Source organism: Neltuma alba, unplaced genomic scaffold (assembly GCF_004799145.2).
Source record: "Neltuma alba isolate B1F8T4 unplaced genomic scaffold, ASM479914v2 tig00010867_pilon, whole genome shotgun sequence".
In the NCBI taxonomy this organism is placed as follows: Eukaryota; Viridiplantae; Streptophyta; class Magnoliopsida; order Fabales; family Fabaceae; genus Neltuma; species Neltuma alba.
The window spans coordinates 76,101-98,893 of NW_021635659.1; the positions used below are offsets into that span (position 1 = coordinate 76,101).

General features: G+C 30.0%; 1 protein-coding gene across 1 annotated transcript; it reads left to right on the forward strand.

Annotated features, from left to right (window-relative positions):
* Nucleotides 1-14,987: 14,987 nt before the first annotated feature.
* On the forward strand, nt 14,988-20,132 carry LOC114759562 (probable LRR receptor-like serine/threonine-protein kinase At1g14390). The gene is made up of 7 exons (XM_028948759.1): nt 14,988-16,511; nt 17,691-17,824; nt 17,975-18,218; nt 18,771-18,964; nt 19,068-19,120; nt 19,269-19,380; nt 19,797-20,132. Exons 1-7 carry the CDS (start codon nt 15,296-15,298, stop codon nt 20,028-20,030), a joined length of 2,187 nt encoding a protein of 728 aa, XP_028804592.1. The 5' UTR covers nt 14,988-15,295; the 3' UTR covers nt 20,031-20,132.
* Nucleotides 20,133-22,793: the final 2,661 nt, after the last annotated feature.

Consider the following 22,793-nt stretch of genomic DNA (forward strand, 5'->3'; position numbering starts at 1 on the left):
TAGATAAAAAAAAAAACCACATCGAATTTTTATGCGATCCAATCTTATTAAGACTTTAATCCCAAATTTTGCCTCTATATAATCTTATGGACTCCTTTTTCTTTGATTAGTACATTAATTCCTTGCTTCTGAGATATCTACCCCAAAAACATGTGCATATTCTCTCAAGAAGTACTCCCCCGGTCTTAAATATAAGACTTATTTTGTCATGTAATTTTGCACTACAAAATAGGTTTTATATTTAGGACCGGAAGAGTATTACTTTTTAAGGTTGTTTATTGAACCAACTCATCTAACCCCAATAATCTTCTGAAGTCTTTTTACCAGTTCTCAACTATAAATTTTCTATCACAAAAGCCCTTCTTTCATTGCAATCGTGCATCTTCAAATATGAAAATAAAAAGAGAGGTCGAATGGGTTGAATAAAAAGAGAAGTCGCATGGAACATAATCTTGCAAGGGTGATTACAAGTTTGGTAATTTTCATCGTCATTAGCCACAATTTTGAAGTTCTCGGACTGGTGGACCTCACCTTATACTAAATTGTTGACATATCTCTGTATCTATACTTTTTGAGTAAGTGAAGCCTATCACCCTAGTTATATAGAATAAGATGAAATGGGTACACCACAAATATTTCTTTCAATGAATGAAACAATGTTATCATCTACGGACTTCTTTGTCGAACAAAATCTACTGATTTTCCAAATCATAAGAGAATTAATTGAGTAAAGAGTTAAAAAATAGCATCAAAGAAATGGTTATTTATATGGGTATGATTTTTTTATTCCTTCAAATAGGAATTTGAAGTAGAGATGCAGAATTTAGAGGGATAGATGAAAATTCAAAATTAATTATTTATTTCTCCATTTAAGCTTCAAATTGAAATCTTGTTCAATTATGATACTTTCCATTTAATTCAATGTATTCAAATCTCAAATAAGACATATGAGTATGATTTTTTTTATTCCTTCTTTCTTGAGCTTCTTCTTGAAAGATGAAACCTTGAAGTCGAAGCATCTTCCCCATTATCATTATTGAAGTCAAAACACCTTCCATCTTCATCGTTTCGGCCAATTTTAAGGTTTGAAACTTTCTTTTTTCTAATTTGCAAAAACATTATGGTTGGCAAATTGGGTTTAGGTATATAGGAATGTAGAAAATCCTTCTACCTTTGAGTTGAGACAAAGCTTTTGTGTTTAGTCTACTTTGAACAAGGTAAGCAATGCAAAGCTTGTGTTTTTATTTTGGTGTATGTTGGTGATTTAAGTTGGGATTTTATTGTGGATAGGTGGGGTGATGATGGGTGCTCTGTTTATGGGTATATTATGGATAGGTTGATGATGGGCTTACTCTTTTTGAGCATGATTAAGTGGGAATAGGTAAAAAAATGAAGTTTTATGTGAGCTAAAATTCTTACCATGAAATGAAAAAATATATTATCAATGTAGGGCATGATAGTTGTTAATATAGCAACTTGACTTATCAATGACAGTTGTGTTGTGCATATTAACATTAATTATGGTAAGCACATCTAGAAAGCATCTATGTTGTTTCTTTCATATAGAGAAAAGTTTGCAAATAATTGAAAAGATGATATGTGAGAAATTTTGTGTAAGAACAAGAAGCATAAAGAAAGCCACAAGTTATGAAGAGTTAAAGATAATGATACCGTCAATTCGTGGAAAAGAAAGTCATTTATTTATTTTGAAATTCTTAGTTATGTTTGATAGAAATACATTTATAGAGTTTATAGATGATAATGGTATAGAACATTAATAAAGTTCAGTAAAAAAAGTAGTAATGTGTGTGTAGGATTCTGATATGTAATCAGTTATAATTATTTACACCCTTCATTGTCAATATACCCTATGTACCTTATCATTCATGGCACTATCATTTGTCAATTTATCTACTGATATAAGTTTAAAAAATTATGATTTCAAGTTACATATGTCATATAATATTGACAATTTCTTTACATTAATACCTTTTAGTTATAACATAAAATATAATATCTGTATGAAAATTTAATTATCATTTATATAAAATTATGAAATAACTTATCATTAACTAAACCTTAATTTGTTAATAATGATAGTGTAACTTGTTAATAATAGCACTATTACTTATCAATTCATATGCTTATATGAATTTGCTTGAATTTTGAAAAGAATATCATTCAACTAAAATAAATTTCAATAATACATTCTCATTATAATTTTAATATAATATCCTATTTTAAATGAAATATAATTGAATTACAAATTTGAAATCAACAGCACATTTACTTGTCAATGTTTCCTGTGTCAGTTGTTAGTTCCTGCACTTTGATTTGTCAATAGTTGCACTATAACTTGTTAATTTTCCTACTGGTATATATGATTTTGAGAAGTGGTGTATTTTTTGTTTACAAAATTAAACAGTATGAAAATAGGTCAAATATGAATATGAAATTAAGTGATGATATTATATCACTTGTCAATTTTCATGTTACAAAATGTGCTATTAATAATTGGACCATCACTTATCAATCAGTACACACCTATTAATTTGCATACCCTCACTTGTTAATATCTCTGCTGAAATAATATTCTCAATTTTTTGTTTAAAACAATATTATATGGATCTCAATATAATTAAATTTGTTTATGCAACAAAATAAGTTGTCAATCATAGAACCATCACCAGTAATTTTTTACACCAATAATTGTCAATAACCTTATAATCAATGCTAGGTTTAATTGAAAAATAAAACAAAATCAGTTCCTTAAAGATCTAATTATAGTTCATTTACATTTATGTCTTCTATTTGCTTTTGTTAAGGCCTCATAGCATAGATAGCACTGTATCGCCATGTGTCATTGTTCTAATGAGTGACAAGTTATCATAAGTATCCAACCTTTAGCTCTTCTAATTCACTCTTCAAGTACCATGGCATCATATATTCTGTACTATCATGAACAGTACCATTTCACTCTTGTAGCCACGAAAAGATATGAACATTCGAAGAATCATTATAAACAAAATTCAATATGTAATAAACAAGCAGTTCTTATGGTAAACCACAACAAACAAAGTAACTTAGTTAACAAATAAACTCACGTATCAATCTAGACAGACTTTAGCTTATTTCACTTTGTTATCAATTTTCTCCTCATTCTCAAAAAATTCTAGCTCAATTGTATGATGGATGCTATAGAAATAGTTTCTCTAAAAAAATAATAGAAAGTCAAATGAAAATGTTAATAGTAGACAATGATAACTATGATAGCAAGCAATGACAACTATAATAAGAGGTAATGACAACTAATTATATATCATAATCTTACATAAATATTACCACTTTCCTTATTGAACTTTATTAAATATTCTACACCATTATCATCTACAACTACAAGTTCTCCAAATGTATTTCTATCAAAGATAACTAAGAATTTCAAAACAAATAAGTGACTTCATTTTCCAAGAAATGATGGTATCATTATTTTCAACTCTTTATAACTTGTGGCTTTCTTTATGCTTCTTGTTCTTACATAAAACTTCTCGCATATCATCTTCTCAATTATTTGCAAACTTTTTTCTATATGAAAGAAACAAAATAGATGCCTTCTAGATGTGCTCACTATTATTAACATTAACCTGCACAACACAACTGTCATTGATAAGTCAAATTGCTGCATTGACAACTATCGCGGTTTATATTGACAACACATTCTCATTTCACAGTAAGGATTTTTGCCCACATAAACCTTCATTTTTTTCCACCTATTCCCACTTAATCATGCGCAAACATAAAAAACACATTATCAACCCACTCACAATATACCCCGAACAAAGCATTCATTATCACCCCACTCACCAACAATAAAATCTCAACTTAAATTACTAATACACACCAAAATAAAAATACAAGTTTTGCACTACCTATCTTGTTTATAGTAAACAAAAAACAAAAGTTTTGCATTAGATCAAGGGTAGAAGGATTTTCTATATGCCCACATATTGAAACACAATCCACCAACCATAATGTTTTAGGAGACTAGAGAAAAGGAAATTTCAAACCTTAAAATCTACCAAGACAATGAAGACGAAAGGTACTTTGGCTTCACTAATGATGATAGGAAAGATACTTGACTACTCTGATTTCTTAGTTTTTCAAGGTTTTATCTCTCAAGAAGAAGCTCAAGAAAGAAGGTGCAAGAAATCCTCTAAGGGGGTGTTTGGATGAGGCAAAACCATGGTTTGTAGAATAGCTTCTGGAGAATAGATTTTGGAGAGAATAGATTTTGAAAGAATAGATTTTCTGGAAAAGTGATTCTGATAAAGTGAGAGTGTTTGGATAATTATTGTCAGAAGTGCTTTTTGATATGTAGAAATTACTAAAAAAGACATAAGTTTAAATGATAATTACATATAATATATGTTTATTTGAAATAATAAATTTATTAATAATATATATTTTGACAACATAATAAATATGACATAAATAATATAAATAATAAGAAATTAGTGTGTATATATATTAATAAAATAAATAAATATGTTTTTAATATATATTTCATAATATATAGTACACCCCCCAGCGTGCTGAATGATTCCCCCCCCCCCCGCGTGCTTGTTCCCTCCGTAGAATTGTCCCTCCGCCAGCTTATTTGAAACCAAGGTTTTGTTGGGCAAAACCTTGGTTTTAAAAAAAATGGGGGTGTTTGGCAAATTTTTTGCCAAACCATGGTTTGGCAAAAAAGCCAAACACCCCCTAAATCTCATTTTTTTCCTTCCTAAATCACCAAGGACAATATGGTCTTCACATATTTTTTCTTATTGCAATAAAACCCCTTTGGGACTTCAAATTTATTAGCAAGTTTTAGGGATCTTTTTGTGGTATTTTGTGCTCTATGTGACCTTATATTCATTTTCACTAATTATAATGCTATCCATTTAATTTAATATATTCAAATTCCAATCAAGATGTTATTTAAATCTTATTAATTGAATATATTCGGATCCTATAATATCATACTTGTCCTTTTTTAAGCAAATATTGCACTACAAAATTTTAGGAGTATAATTGATGATTGATGATAGCTGATGATTAATTTAGATAATTGAATTGTGTGATTTAAGAAATATGTTAAAATTAGTTAAAAATAATAAACATATAAAAAGGTATTATTTTTCTGAATATGCCTTTATTTCTAAGAGGGTAAGCGAGAGAGAGCAATAAGAAAAATGTTCAAATAACTTCAAATTGAATCTTATATAAAAAAGAACCACATCAATTTAGAAATTAGGATCTTATATAGGACTAGGAAGACTATATTAGTTCATGATACGTTAACAAGTCTCTTAATAGGAGAAATCAGTTACATGAATTATACTCCCTTCGATTTAAAATATAAGCTAAACTTTGTTAGGGAGACTTGGGACTTGTTTGGTTTAACCCCATTGCAGGTGTGTAATGGTAATCTTTATTACATTATCATAAATAACTTGTTTGGTTGGTCTTATTGATGGTAATCAAGATTGTATTGGTAAAGAAGATTGCATATTTTTTAGTAATATCTATTCATAGGGGGATCCCTATGAATACTTATTGCATGTATGTAATCCCCTAGAAAATGACAATTTTACCCTTAATAACCTAGATGAAAAGGCAACATTTACCCTTAACAAGTATTATCAACCATCACTATCGGCCACACGTCTTCCTTCCTCACCTCCTCCTTCATCTTCATCAATGGTCTGCTTCGTTGAGTAGACATGCTATTTATTGTTTATCGAAACCCATATATTGGAGTTTTCTTCCCTGCTACTTCATTGTGGGTTTTCCATCATCATGTTCGTCTAGCTTTAAATCAAGGTTTGATTTCGTGGATTCGCTCATTCGCTCAATGATCTAGGTTTGTGGTTTTAAATTTGACTAAGCATATTTTCTTAGGATTATTATTTGATTGGATCAAGCGCTTAATGGATTTAATCCCAAGTGAAAAACACAACTGTTGTGGGTCAAATGGCAAATTGGTTATAGATGATGCTAATGACATAGGCAGAGGAACTCTTGAAGGTTTACAGGAACAGTTAAATGATTGGTCTATTGAAATCTACAATCATGGTGGTTGGTGGAGATCAAGGAGTACTAAATGGAGAAGGGAAAAAATTTCCTTCAGTGGCATTTTGGTCATTTCACATATATTTACATTTAAGTTAACTAAAAAATTAATTTTATTTCCCATCCCTTTAATACGGTACCAAACAAAAAACGATGATCAAAATTGCATGTATTATATATTGCATTACAATGCAATGCATTCCTAATGCATAGGTAATGGAACCAAATGGGCCTTTGGTTTTTTTTTATTTTATAAGATAACATTCATTTTATCTAAGCATTTAATGAGTTTTTTTTTTCAATTTTATCTCCATACATTCTCTTTCCTCTTTGATTCTTTTATTGCATCTTTTAGTTATTCTTTTCATTAATAAGGGCATATCTGGGGGAAAAAAATATGGCTTATATATTTATTGTTTCAAACTGATTTTAACTAGTTCCTTAATAAACGTAAATAGATAAACTTTAACTTATATTTTGAACCGGAGGGAGTACTATGCAATTATACTCTATCAATAATAAAAATTTAGATAAATTTCCCACCAAAAGACATTTTAATAATTTTATTGAGTATTTTTTATATTTCTCCACTCCTTATCTTCACTAATGCCTATCGTTTTCGATGACTTTCATAGGGAATGTTTGGATGGAGACCAAATCATGGTTTAGAGAATAGCTTTTGAACAAAAAGTTATTTTGAGAATAAATTTTGAAAGAATAGATTTTGTGAAAAAAGTGACTGTGATAAAATGAGAATGTTTGTTGTCACCCAAAAAAATGACAATATTTGAATAATTATTATTAGAATCACTTTTTTATATGCAAATTACCAAAAAAGACATAAGTTAATTATATAAAAACGAATTTATATTTATATATTTTTTTTAAAATAATAAATTAATATGCAATATATTTTTTCTAAAATGATAAATAATATGTAAAAATATAATTATCTAATAATTAATAGGGTGAAGGTGCATCCGGTATTTTAAAATATTTTGTTGTGACGCATCTAGTCCCCTAAACCTTTTAGTACAATTTTACACGCAACTAGTGCTGCATATACAAAAAAATAATTTAAAATACTGAACGCATTTGAAAAAATATTTCAAAGCGTTTGATACACTGAAAATTGACTAACGTGTAAATATATTTATGAAATATTTATAGAGAAATTATAATTCTATCTAAAAAGAAAACCGGGGTTTTCCATCTCAAAAGCACAAAAAATCCACTTTTGAAAAAACCATGGTTTTGAATAAAAAGTGATTTTGAAAAAAAAAATCACATGTTTGGGTGTTGAGATTTCCGGATCATGATTTTGCATACCAAAACCATGGTTTTGTTTTTTTGCCAAACACCCCATATATTTCAACTATTTTAAATAATTTCCTACCATTTTTTCATAAAATAGTAGTTCATCATATTCGCTAAGAAAAAGTAAGAAAGAATGGAAGAAATTAAAAATGAATAATTTGCATCGTTTGACCAAGAAAATTATTAACTATATAATGCATTTGCATGTTTTATCTTTCCTTATCCAAAACAAACAAATATAACCCATTGGCAACAAACAGACAATGAAGATGCTCGGGATAACCAAACCTTCAAACAAATCTATGAATTCGTGCAAGATTAGAAAGTGAAATTTCCTCTAATCTTTATCATAATATGCCTTGTAAAAATATTTTTATTATTTATAAAATGCCACGTAATAAAATATAAGAAGCATTTTAACAAATATGAATTTTTTTTGGAATAATAACCTATATAATTATACTATAAAATTAACCTCTTTCTTTTTCATTTGTTAACTAGTGTGTTGATCACAAAACTTTTGGATCAAAAGTACGATTTTTCATTTTTTTTAATCATGTGAAAAAAAAGAGCTTCCACACATTAATCTCGAGTAATTTTGGATGATAATTTTTGAGAAAAATTAATATTATATATTAAATTCCTTTAATTTTTTAAATTTAGGTGATATCATGATTAACTTAAAATAATTTTTTAATAAGATTTAGAGGAATCAATTTTGAGTAATTTTGGAATGTTATAAGGATTTTTATAAAAAGAATAAGACCATGTATTAAATTTACCTAATTTTTTTAATTTACGTAACTTGATTAATAATAGGAAAAATTGCATTGGCTAATACTTACTTTGAAGTCTCAAAGGGACTTGCTTACAATAATGAAAAAGTTAAAAAGACCTTATTGCTCCTACTACAAAAAAAGCGCTGAAAAGAGACAATTGTCAATATAAACTGTGATAGTTATCAATATTAGTATTTTATTTGTTAATTTATTTGTTGATATAAGTTTAAAAAATGTGATGTCAAGTTACATAATAACAAGTAATATGGAATTATTCTATGAATTAATACTTTTTGATGATAATGTGATATAATATCGCTATTAAAAATTAATTATCACTCATATGAAATTATGAGTGCACTTGTAACCAACTAACCTTTCGCTTGTTAATAGTGATGTGAATTGTCATTGGATGTATTGTTTGATGTTAATGTTAATGGTTGCACCTTTACTTATTGATAGTTGCACAATAACTTGATAATTTTTCTACTGAAATGTATGATTTTGAAATTTGTTTTATTTATTTATTGTTTAAAAAGTAAACAAAATGCAAATATGCCATAAATGTGAAAGTAAGTAATGTTAACAAGTGAAAAGTTAATTAGTGACAAGTGATTTTCTAATTTCATGAGTGATAATTGACTTTTAGTAATGATATTATATCATATTATCATCAAAAAGTATTAGTACACAAAATATGTTAATATTACTTGTCACTATGTGAAACAACCTGCCTAAATAAACCGATAAACTTAATTTTTTTATAATAACTTTAAGAAATAAATTTTTATAACCAAACCATGCTAAATACGAACTCAAATTATATCACAATTATTTACACTAACTAATTATATAATAATGTTATCCGTGATAGAAAAGAGTAACACCCAATTATACATCCTATCATGAATAAAAAAACCTTTTTTAACTCATCCAGATACAAACTATGTATGAAAGAATCAATCTCATCTACTATGGTTATAAAACAACATATAATATAGCTCATAGATTGAAATATTAAAAATTAAATCTTACTTCATATTTTATAATAAATTCATAAACATATCACATGTGATCTTAGGTCTCTGGCCAACTACAAGCACACATACCATAACAGTACAAATCAAAGGACATAAAACATAATAATATATGAATCAATTAAACACAGTTTATCCTGAGATGACAATATACAGGAAACAACATAACTCATAAATCAAGGAGACGCTACAAGCTGCTAATGTAGCTTTACTCCTCCTGAGCCTTCCCTGATGTCCCTCCTCTAAACCTTTCACCTGAAAAATGTTAAACAATAGGGATGAGATAACATCTCAGTAACTAAATCCCTACCTATCACACACAGTAGCATGTGCAAGTGAGATGTCAGATGGGATACACAGAGTTAATAACAGTCAATAGACATTTACCTAATACTCAATCTCACAATAACCATATAGGTCAAATATATTTGTCAATCCATGTAGTTGATAATTTCAAAAAAGATAACATACTTTTCATTTATTTAAAAGATATAAATATCAATAAAAATTTCATGTTATATGCAGTCCATAAACCCCAAATCCATCCTTATATCCTCTTAATTTCCGCCAACTAGACTCATGGGCTAAGTTCTTTTCATTTGACTGGCTACTCTGACAAGCTCACCACATGAGTGGTATGGACCGGCCAAAGACTACAGATCACTCGGTGGATTATGGGTCCTTTCTCAAAGAACTAGTGAAGTGTCATAATCTCTCAAAAAACTAGTAGAACAATAATAGTGGCTAACCATAGAACTCCGTATGGAGGCCAATGCCACGTGGCATATATATATATATATATATCCGTATACTCCAATCATCTCCCCCCTAACCAAACTAGATGCACAGGGTTCACAATAACACATTTATATGCGTAATCAAACAAATTTCAGAATAATATACTCCTAGTCATAATCATTAATTTCTAACAATACAAATATTTCAATCTTTTTTCAAAATAGCATCCCACAAGTAGAGCTGTCAATAAGGGCTAGCCCGACCCTAAAGGGCCGGCCCTTGAAAGACCAGGGCCTAAAAAGGCCGGCCCTTTAAAGACCACATATCTTAAAATTATCTAATTATTAAAGCCCAGCCCTTAGACATGCGGGCTCAAGACTTAAAAGGGCTGGCCCTTTTATGTTATTTTTTAAAATTTAAATTCTTTTTAATTATTTTAAAATAAAAAATAAAACAACAAAACTTCTAAGATTTTTGATTCAAATTATAAATATAAGTAAAATAAATTAGTGGTGTATAGAAAAAAAATTAAATGCCAATAAACTATTGTCCAAAATAAGAAAAAAAATCAAAATCTAAGAAAACACAAAAAACAGAAAGATAAAAACCTAGCAGTTAAAGATTAACAATATCAACATCATTATTATCTTTATCTTCATTTCATCAGTATCATCAAGATCAGTAATATTTGATTGTTCTTTACTACAAGTGAGCTCTTCTTCAGTGATAAAAATTTTAAGGTTTTTGTCTTCATTCACCTTATCTAAAATAAAACTATGCAGTAGTTATAAGTACAAATAAGAGCCTAAATATTTGTTCGAATAAGAAAAGTTTTACACTTTGTTAAGATATGTAAACCGATGGTAAATGAAGATCTACTAGCTATTATGGTGATTAACATGTTAAGAATATCAGCTACCATTCTTGAAAGAATTGAAAATTGATTTTAATTGTTCTTCCACAAGTCCAAGACATCTAATTCTTTTCAATTATCTAGCTTGAATACTGATTCTTCTAAGTATTTTTCTAATTTAAACTTATTCATAAAAGACTAATCTATAACTTTATAAATATATTGATAATAATAAAAAAAAATAGACGGGCTTAAAAGGGCTAGCCCTTGGCCCTAAAGGGTTGGCCTTTTTATTTTTGAGCCCTATAGGGCTAACCCTTTTAAGCTCAATTTCTGTTTAAACCACCTAAAATACAAGTCCGGCCCTCCACTTAAAAGGGCTTAAAAGGACTGACCTGATGGGCTTGGCCCGTTTTGACAGCTCTACGACCACAAGACAATTTATACAAAGCATGATATATGCATACAAAAATTGGTAATAAAATCACTCACCAACCTTATATTAGAGCATACAACAGATAGAAATTTAGTTACCTAGGCTCCTAGCTAACAATTAAGTACAAACGAGGCCCGTACTTGAAAATGTCATAGTAGTATTTATATCTACAATTGAAACTAAAACATTATCTTTATAGTATTAGAGTAAACTACTCACCAATTTCTAGTCTTTAATGCTCCCTCTAATATCTTCAACTATCACTCGAAAGGCGTTTTTTAGGTTTGGGATAAGAACATATATATGATGATTTATATTCAATTCCTAGGTTCCCTTAACTTGCATTATCTTTAATGATTAAATTATATCATTTGAATCACCAAATTCATAACCTAGATAGAGAACCCTTAACTTATAGCTTATATTCTATCTTCGAAGAATTTAGACAGATGACCTTAATATTAGTTAATTTATTCTTACTGTAAAAGTCTAATTATTAATCTAATCATTGAATCTAATGTCTTATATGTCACAAGTCTACTTTCTACATTTTGGGTTAATCCAAAAGTGAATGAATTTAAAGACGTCAATTTACTATCTAGTATTTTATCTACCAAATCTAAAAAAATAAATTAAAAAAAGTACCTGATAACTTGTGACTCAGAGATCAAGTTGACGATCCAATCGTTGAAATTGACGTGTATGAAGTCTAGGACCAGCTGACCAAATTGCAGTTCAATCTATCGGTTCACAAACTTGTAAATAGCACTTTACTAAGATTGTTTTAGTTTTGTATCAAAATTATTTAGTTCATCTTTAACTCTCTCCTACTACCACCTATATATAGACTCCTAGAGCTCTCTTTTCCCATCATATAGTCAATATGGGACTTCTTAACATTACTATTTTATTCATTTTTTCACACACACACACACAAAAGATCAGAATTATTTTAATTGCTTAGATACATATTCAACCTTTTTTTATTGGATTGTCATAAATATCTACTTAAACCTGAGAGATAACAAAATCAGGATGTTACACTATGTAACTTGAAATCTAATTTTTTTTAAAAAAATTTATATCAATAAATAAATTGACAAATGAAGCAGTAATATTGATAACTATTATGGCCTACGTTAAGAATTTTTTCTTTTCAGCACTTTTTCTATAGTAGGGGCAACAAGGTTTTTTCAACTTTTTCATTATTTGGGACTTCAAAGCAATTATTAGATATTTATGAATCTTTTTGCAGTATTTTATCTTTTGTGGGATCTTAGTACAATTTTTTCTTAACAATATATTGTAGATAGGCATTGTGAAAAAAAATATGTTGTAAATAGGATTGGGAGGAATTTAAAATTCTGAACACACCAGCCATAAAAAATAATTAGATAGTTAAGATTTCACCTTTTTTAACTTCACCCTGCTTTAATATTGTCAATTACTAATTATTTATTCGGTAGGAAATAATTAATTTTGATATATTTCTAGATATGCTTTAGATAAAAAAATTGTCAATTCTTCTTCTACAATATGAGTACCTTATATAATTATATACTAAAACCAAAAAAAGAAATTTATAAAGCACGTCTTCTATTTAAATGGAAATATTAGTATTTTCTTGCCAACTCTCTCAATAATACTCCCTCTCAAGTATAAAAATAGCTCAAGTATAAAAATAACTGTGATTCATTTTATAAGTTTTAATTTATGTTTGTCTTAATATTTAATATAATTTTTTAATTTTACTTTTAATAATTTTTTAATTTTATTTTTAATTATTTATTCTCTTTTATCTATCGTACTCTCTTTTGTCACATTTCCTCACTTATTTTTTTATTTTTTTCTCATTTATTATATGGAGATATTTATAAATAAAATACATTTTTAACCTATTTATTATTTTTAATTAATTATTTACTGTACACAAATTAGTTAATTTAAAATTTATAACAAAGAAAAGAAGAGTACGTACTAAACATTAAACATTAATTGTCTGTATCCAATGTAAATATAACAAACAAAGAAGGACGGGATTAGGTGAAAAATGAAATAACTAAAAGCCTGGTGTGCTTTTGGCAACAATAACTAATGTAAAGAATAGTCTCATGATTTCCCTAAATGTGTGTGCCAACTTGGCCCCTCACGCTTTAAAATGCCTCCCTTTGGAGGTACACTGTCACCGACACAAACTCCAAAACTAAAAAACTCCAAAACGACAACAAATTTTGAAGAGCTTTTTCCATCACTTATCGATTTGTACAGCTATATTATTCTCATGACAATGATTGCGCCAGCCTCATCATAATTTTCTTCATGCATCATATCGGATTTATAATTTACCAATCATATCATCCATTAATTATGAATATAAAATATCATTTTAGATTTTAAAATATTAGTATTAGAGTTAGCTTTTGGAAAACAGTTTCACAAAAAAACAAAGTTATTTTGAGAATAAATTTCAAGTAAATAAATTATTATAAAAAAAAAGTGATATTGATAGTTGGTAAAAAAAATGATATTGATAAAAATTGATATTTGAATGGTTGTAACGGAAATTACTTTTTCATATGTAAATTACAAAAAAAAAAGCTAATGTGATATTTATATAAAAAATAATAAGAAGATGAGAATATTTTTAGCATAATATGTTTGATATTGTTGTTATTACATTTTAAATCATAGTTTTCCACCCTAAAAGTCCGAAAGAAAAGGCTTCTGAGAAGGTCTCGTTTTCCACCTCAAAGCATGGTTTTCAATGTATTAGTGTTTTTGCAGAAAAAAGATAAAAATAAATAAAAAAGTTGTTTGGCCGAATAGATATAAGATGCAAATATACATAATCATACAAATATATTTTTATTTACACATTAAATTTTAATACTCCATTCTGTCCTAAACATAATATCATTTCTAGTATAAATTACACTACAAAATAAGTCTTATATTAAAAACTAAACTAATATTAATATTAGTCACGTTCATTATATAGGATAAAACTGTGGAAAAAACTTCAGAGTTATTTAGTAGTAGCTAAGTAGTAATTGAGTGGAAGAAGCTCAATAGTCCACTAAATAAGGTGGATAGTTTAAATTTTGCTGATGAAAAACTATATTATTGGCAAGTCATAAATCATATAAATAATTTCTTAATATATAGAATAGGAGGTTCATATAATTTATATGTATAATCATACGCATAGTTTTTATTTATTTTTCTATTGAATTTTAATATTAATGCTAGTTAATTATATATAGAAAAAATCGAATGATTAACCAATAATGACTAGGTTGAGTCAAAGAAATTTAATATCTTCCTAAATAATACTAGGATTCAAACCTAAATAAAATATTTTCATGATATTTTCCTGTAATTTGAAAAGGGAATAATTGAAAATGATTAAATGTTAAATAATTATTATTAAAAAATTCTCTGAAAAAAATAATTGCATCATTTTTCCAATAGGTTTAAAGTTACGTTGAATTTGACAAAAATAATACCACTATTGTATGATGCCATTCCCTCCACACGTGGCAATGTGCAACAGCAGAAAAGCCCGGTAGCTATTTAATGCGAGGGTCCGCGAAGCACCTGATTACTCCTCTTGCCTTTTAGGTCCTTTTACCCTCCATGTTCATGCCCATACACTTGCACCAAGTTCTCTTTTCATGCTGGCATCACTCAGACTCAGCTTTCCAAATCTCTCACTCTTTCCAGATCTCAGATTCCCCCTTTTCCCTTTACAAAGTTGAATCTTCTCCCCCATTTTCCTACCTACTCCACCTTGGTGATTTCTTTTATCCCTCGTAAAAATTAAAAAAGCTTCTTTTCTCGCAATCATTATGCAACGGAAATAAACTTTTCTTGTCTAAATTATTGGACTAGTATGATATAATCAAGCACAAGAATTCGCTCTAGCGATTCTTGCACAGGTGGCGTTCGAGAAATTTACTGTGCGTGTCAGTCACATTTCTGCTTCTTTCTTCAGGCCAAATGCCAATTTTTATCTCCTGAGAATATGAAGATTTCCTGGGTTTCTTTAATTTTCTTGTTCCCTGCAATCGTTGTTTCTCTGCTTGGTCAGGTTTCAACGGCACAACTGATCACAAGCGAGAGAATAATTCTTCTCCAGGTCAAGAGGTTGCTTGAATATCCTCAGGTTCTTCAAGGATGGAGAAGATGGACCAACTTCTGCTATCTCCCTCCGTCACCTTCTGTCAAGATTGTCTGCTCCAACGGCCATGTGACAGAACTAGCCATTGTTGGGAACAAGGTCTCATCATCTTCTTCGTCTCAAACTCTTTCAGAAAGATTCTCCATTGACTCTTTCTTTACTGTCTTGACGAAGCTATCAAGTTTGAAGGTACTGTCACTTGTGTCTCTGGGTTTGTGGGGTCCTTTACCCGCCAAGATAGATAGGTTCTGGTCGCTGGGAGTTCTGAACATTACCTCAAATTCCATCTATGGTGAAATCCCATTCTCAATCAGTTCTATAAAAAGCCTTAGGGGTCTGAATTTGGCTGATAATTTTTTCAATGGCAGTGTCCCGGATCTGAAACCACTAGCTTTCCTTGAAGAACTTAATCTGGGTGGAAACAAACTGGGTTCTGAATTCCCTTCAACGGGGAACAATCTTGCCAAAATTATTCTGAAAAACAACTCATTTAAGTTTCAGATTCCTTCCAGAATCATGTATTTTCACAAGCTTCAAGAATTTGACATCTCTTCCAATGAATTTTCTGGACCAATCCCACCTTCTCTCTTCTCTCTGCCTTCCATTGTGCACATAAACTTAGCTCAAAACCAACTCACCGGTGGATCCTCTATGAACATAAACTGTAGTTCTAAGCTAACATTTGTGAATCTCTCAGACAACCTTTTAATGGGAAAATTCCCACCTTGTTTTGGATCATCAAAGTCCTCAAATCGCACTGTGTTGTATTCTGGGAATTGCTTTTCAGCTAGAAGCTCAACGGGCAAGCATCAACATCCATCCTCATATTGTACTAAAGAGAAGGCCTTAGCTGTGAAGCCTCTGGAGAGAAGTCAGAAGAAGGAGACAGGTCTGAGAATTCTTTTGACGATTGGCGTTATTGGAGGTTCAGTTGGATTCGCTGTGCTTCTGTTACTGTTCATTGTGTTCGTATGGAAGAAATGCAGAGGAGACAGAACACATGATAAGGATCTTGACAGATCTAATGTTCATAAGCTCCCAAGACCAAATGTTCATGCAAGTAAGGCCATCTTTTCTTTTGATTTGGTAGATTACACTTGGAATTTATTTCTCATTCTTACGTTTAAAGTGAACCATTCAATTTTTGTGATGCGATATTAGTTTCATTTAGGTTCGTACAACTACGCACACACATATATAATAATGAGGTGATAGTATGTTTTTGAATTTTCATTTTGTTAGCCCAGGTTCGTCTGAAAACAATATAAAAGTTAAAACAACAATTATTTTATTAACAACGTTATAGTCCTTGGATATAGTTATTCAGGTTAAGTTAATATAGTTAAAAATATTTATTTGATTATGAAATTATTTCAGAAAATTAAGATATTTCAATTATGAATGCATTTTACTCAAATGGTTTTTTGGTAACCATTTTTTTAATTCAAAAGTTGAATGTTACAATTTGTAAAGTACCATCCCGTAGAACTTAAGTAGTTACAAAACAATTCATGAGACACTAAATGGCAAATGCTGCATTTTAAAATATAAGAATGCAAATTAATTTTAAGTCAAACTAGGATATTTCGCCAGGGGGGCACGACAAGTCAAACTAGGATAGGTTGTAATTTTTCTCCAGAATCGTACTTGCAGATAAAGAAATATATGGAGATAGTTTTTATCCAGGGGATCATACTTAGATTTTTTTTTTTAATTTTTAATTCAAGATTCGAATCTCAAGATCTAGATTCGTTTCTAACAAATATAGTATGTGCGTGTTTTTTGTATTATGTTCAAGCAATAACCGTTAATAAAATAGAGAAATCATAAAATTTTACTTTTCTTATCCTTAATATAAGACTTATTTAACTAATTTAATTAGATTAAAAAATTTAAGTAAGTTAATTAATTATAAGAAATGTGACTCGTTTTTCTTAAAATACTATAATCATCTTTTCTAATACTCCCTTTTCTTCTTCTACATAGGGGTAATTTAGAAAAAATTGATAAATATGAAAAATAAATTTTATAATTAGGATCAAAACTAACTCAATAAGTAGATTTTATATTAAGTACGAGAGAGTGTTAGGTGGGGTTAAGCCTTTGACGCATAAGCTTTGAGTGCCTGACACCTACTTTCCAATTCACCTAAGCGATGCATTAATTTGACTTTATTTTCTCGTTTCCTTTCATGCTTCAATGACAGCTAATCTAATCTTCTTCTTGTCTTTGGGAAAAGGACGTGTTCCTCAGACAATGAGGCTATCTGCACTTGGACTCCCGCCATATAGAATTTTCACATCAGAAGAAATTGAAGATGCAACAAACAACTTTGATCCCTCAAATCTAGTATCAGAAGGACCTAAAGGAAAGGTAAAAAAAAAAAAAAAAAAAAAAAAAAAGAAAAAAGAAAACAAAGAAAGATTCTTGTCTATTGAATGGGGCCCACAACCACAAGGGCAGAGTTTTAATGATGGTGTGTGTTTGGAGTATTCACTTAGTATATTTATTTTACTTGCACAGATATATAAAGGTTGGCTCAGAGATGGTTCAGAGGTCCTTTTCAACTCTGTGGAAGTAACACAGAAAAACTTGACCCAAAGTCTGATGAAACAGATGGAGGTTTTACCCAGTTTGAGGCACAGGCATTTAGTAAGTGTGCTAGGACACTGTGTCATTACTCCTCAAGACCATTCCCAACTAAGAAGCACAGTCTTCATTGTCCTTGAGCACTTCTCAAATGGGTCACTCAGGGATCATCTTTCAGGTATCATAATTACATAAATTCAGGATTCTTGTGCAGAACTTCTGACGCGATCATAAATAGATGCATTACTCATCTATTTATGGGTGTGCATATACGTACATATACTCTCTTGAACTTTGAAATATGTGCAAGTAACTCCTTGACACAAAAAGGAACTCCTAAATTTTGAAGCTTTGTGGAGATTATCCTTTATTGTTATTACTAATGAAACGCGACATGTTATTGACCACATAACTTTCTAAGTTTTACCTTTTTTGTGTAGATTACCCTTCAAACTTTAAAATATATGTGCAAATAATATATCAAACTTTGTTATATATTTAATATAATCATATTACATAATAATGGGTAAATTAACCCAAGAAAGCAATTTGCATGAGAGTGCTACATACCACAGTTAAATGATAATAGAGTTCATCATAAAGTTATATGCGCGTAATCCAAAATGTAGAGGGATTGCATATAATCTAGACAGCTTTATTTTATATATATTGATGTTTTAATATTGTTATGTTAGTGCTAATGACTTCGACGCTTGTTTTGATTTGACAGATTTGAGAAAGAAGCAAGTGCTGAAATGGCCACAGAGGATGGCAATAAGCATAGGAATTGCAAGAGGGACCCAGTTCTTGCACACAGGGGTTGTTCCTGGCATATTTGGAAACGATTTACATATTGAAAAAGTTTTGCTTGATGATAATCTCAACCCAAAAGTCAGTGGATATAACATTCCATTGCCATACGAGGTTAGAGCAGAGAATATGGAAACTGACTGTGATTCTCTTGGTAATATTTGCAGCCAGTAACTCACCCTTACTGATTGACAAATTTTCCTTTTCCATTTTTCAGAATGGTTTTGAGAGGACACTTCTTGAACAAAGTGGCTCCAATCATGTCGCAAGGTACTTATTTACTTCAATACAAACAATTATTGATTCAGATAAAATTCGTTTGAGGGGGAAACACAATTACTGGAAATGTCAAATGCGAATCTTTTTAAATAATTTATTGGACTTGTTTATATGATATGATTTTCATCTTCATGTGCAGAATCGATACAGCAGAAAAGGAAGATATCTATCAGTTGGGTGTTATTCTTCTTGAAGTCATTACTGGCAAACGCCTTTCCTCTGCCAGTGAAATAGAGGATCTAAAGGATGAGGTATGCGCAATTAACATGCTTTGTGCTAAATTATATTATCTTTGATTCCAAATATAAGAGTTTGACACATAAGACATTAATCCACTTTGTCTACTAAATTTATAATTTCTTTCCCGAAGTATCCACTATTGATTGCACATAATAAGAAAATTCTCATTAAGGGTAGTTATAATGCACAATGATTAGAAATGGTATTTTAGAGAAACCAATATATTTTTGTTACAAATAACTAACTTAACCAATTTTATTAATATCGGCAAATTAATTATTTACTTCTTATATTAAGGACAAGAGGTAGTAACACTTGACATAAGATCATAACAAATCATAAGATTTGCTGAATCATAGGTAAGAAAATACTGTCCCAAGTCTGTTTCACTTCTCATGTTTATTCCCTGTTAATTATGTAATTTCAGCTGGAGAGAGGTTTATCAGAAGCAGGATCAACACTAAGAAGCACAATAGATCCATCCATTCAAGGAACTTATGCATATGAATCACTGAGGACTGCAATTCAAATCACAATCAACTGTCTGTGCAAGGTACCCAGTGAGCGACCTTCAATAGAGGACCTTCTTTGGAACTTGCAGTATTCACTGCAAGTTCAAGAGTCATGGACCAGCAGTGGAAACCTTGGTATAAAATTTTAGATTTCCTTACAGTAAAATAAGTTGTTTGATGGATGTTCATAAGTTTATGGAATATGAAGAATAAATGGTATTGAAGCATGTGAATCTCTTGTGCCTAGCTAAGATCCAGAGTCTGCGTGCATTTTTCAATATTAACCATTTTTTTCCTTTTTACATCTTTGATATCAAACTATCTGGTATCTAAAAGAGATTCTGGCTAATCCAAAATGCGGGTAATAAAGTTCTCCCAATGAATTTTAATGTATCTGCACACCTAGGGCAAGTAACATATATAGCAACAGAGAAGTCTGGAAGTTTTTATCAAGACTCTCGCATCATCACATCCCTTTTGTTTGGGCTAGGCTACCGGTCCTTGCTAATTATTCCGTCTTCATATATAGGTTGAAATAATAAAAATGTCAACCAAAAAAATAATAATAATAAAAGCCAGCAGATTACATGAATCAGGAGATTGAGGTGGAAGCTTCTTACTATCAGAAGCTGCAAAAATAATATTAATAATTGGATTGATATAATTTTTGGTTCTCAAGTTTCAAGTTATAGGTTTTGGTCTCTCAAGATGCAAAATGATTCAAGTTTTTATTAAATTATAAAAACTAATGTTTACATGGAAAGAAACTTGAGTGACTAAAACTTATGGTCAAACTTAAGGACTAAAACCAAAATGAAAAAAGATTTGAAAGACAAAAAATTATATTAACTCGTAAAATTAGATACTTCTTAGAATCTCACAACTGATTACTTGGTAACCATAACTCTTCCTTACTCCCTGCAAGGTGTCAACCCCTTGAGGTCCTATTTTAGTAACTCTTCAAAAAATGAAGATCACAAGTAATAACTCTCTAGCTTCAAGAATGTATTATCTCCGGCCTTACTTATAAAAGCTAGTTAACTAATTTGAAGAAATTAAAAAAAGAAGTTGAGTTAGTTATTTGTAATAAATAGGTGTTGTCTTTCCTAAAATATCCTTGCTAATTAAGTGTGTTGGTTAAAATTATCATTGTTAGAAGGATTATCTTGAAAAAAAAAGTATAAATATGATAGACAAAATAGATTGAGGTCTTATATTTAGGACCAAAATAAAAGTCAAACAAGGTCTTATATTGAGGACCAGAGGTAGTATTATGTTTAACATTGAAATGTATTATCTTTAGTCCTTAATATAAGAGCTTGTTTGATTTTTAATTTGGTCTTAAATATAATACTTTAATCCACTTTATCTCTTATATTTAACCATGTTTTTCATAACAGTCCTTGTTGTAATTAGATATGTTAAATATTCTATTAAATGTAATTCTAACTAATACACATGATTAGTAAGAGTATTTTAGAAAAGACAACATACATTTATTGTAAATAACTAACTTAACAAACTTTTTTAATTTACTCAAATTAGTCAGTATATTAAGAAGCGGAGGAGATAGTATATTACAATAGAAAGAATAAAACAAAGTGCAAGCGCGTGAATGATCATTCTATTCCCAAAACTTGCTTACGTTTTGAATGTGCTTCTGTTTATAGGGGGTTGAAAGTAATTGTTCGTTAGACACAAGGATCCCGCCGTACGTTAGACTCACTAATATTCCCTTTAGTGACTCCCCCTGAGTGTTCTATGTGTATTTAAAATCTTTTACCAAAAAAAAAAAAATTGTCACAAAGAAAATCTTTTACAATAAAAAAAAAAGGTGGCTTTAGTAGGTGAGTTTTCCGTTTGAGCATTTAATGCTTCATATTTGTAAAGTAAATGTCTTTTTTTGAAAGGAGTAAACTTGGGTTAAGTAGGTCCATGAAGCCAATCAAAGTGTGCTACCTATACTAATTTTCCATGTCAGCACTTATCCTCAAAACAAACAGTTAATCAATCCTGTTAAGTTGGGGGAAAAAAAAAAAACAGAACCAAAACCTAGGGCCACTGTAGTTGGCGACGGAAGAGAGATCGGATACGGAGGCCCAGACGGCGATAGAGGGAGCTGCAGTGTGATCGATTATGGTGGCTAAGTGATATTTATATGCAGGAGAGGAGTGAATCAACACAATCAAAAAAACACGTGGGGAAGGATAATGAATTTTTATAATTGAATATATTCTGGGCAATGACAAGTTCTTTAAGCAATCAGGAAGCAATATAAGAGAATGAGATATTTTTGCAATATTGCATCTAGACAACAAAGAAGAGGATTAGTTTCAAAGGAACATGCGGCTGTTATTTTTGATCTTCCTTCCATCTCCAACTACAATGGCCCTACCGCCCTAGGTTCTATTTTCTTTTTTGCCCCAACAACAGTGACGGTGGTCTAATAGAGTATGTCAGAGTTAAGTGCTGACATGGAAAATTAGTATAGGTGGCAGTGGTTTCATGGACTCCTTGACCTAACTAACTTGATCCAAGTTTGGTCCGGTTGGAAATAACGTGTTAATAATCATTGATAAATACTACCTCTGATCTTTAATATAAGATCTAGTTAACTAATTTGAAAAGATTAAAAAAATTAGTTAAGTTAGTTATTTGTTATAAATAGATGTTATCTTTTCTAGAATACCCTTGCTAATCATGTATATTAGTTAGAATTATTATTTGATGAAACATTTAATATGTGCATCTACTATAAGGATTACGTGAATAAATATAAAAGACAAAGTGAATTGGGTCTTATATTTAGGATAAAATTGAAAGTCAAACAAGTTCTTATAATAAGAAACGGATGTAGTATATTCCAAACTCTAATAAAACTAAAGTACAACAAATAATCAATATCTGAATAT

Excerpts from the sequence above, each read along its gene's own strand:
- LOC114759562 (XM_028948759.1), top strand. The coding sequence starts at position 15,296 with ATGAAGATTTCCTGGGTTTCTTTAATTTTCTTGTTCCCTGCAATCGTT. Across the intron at positions 17,825-17,974 it reads CAGAAGGACCTAAAGGAAAG|ATATATAAAGGTTGGCTCAG; the intron begins GTAAAAAAAAAA and ends TTACTTGCACAG. Across the intron at positions 19,121-19,268 it reads GGCTCCAATCATGTCGCAAG|AATCGATACAGCAGAAAAGG; the intron begins GTACTTATTTAC and ends CTTCATGTGCAG.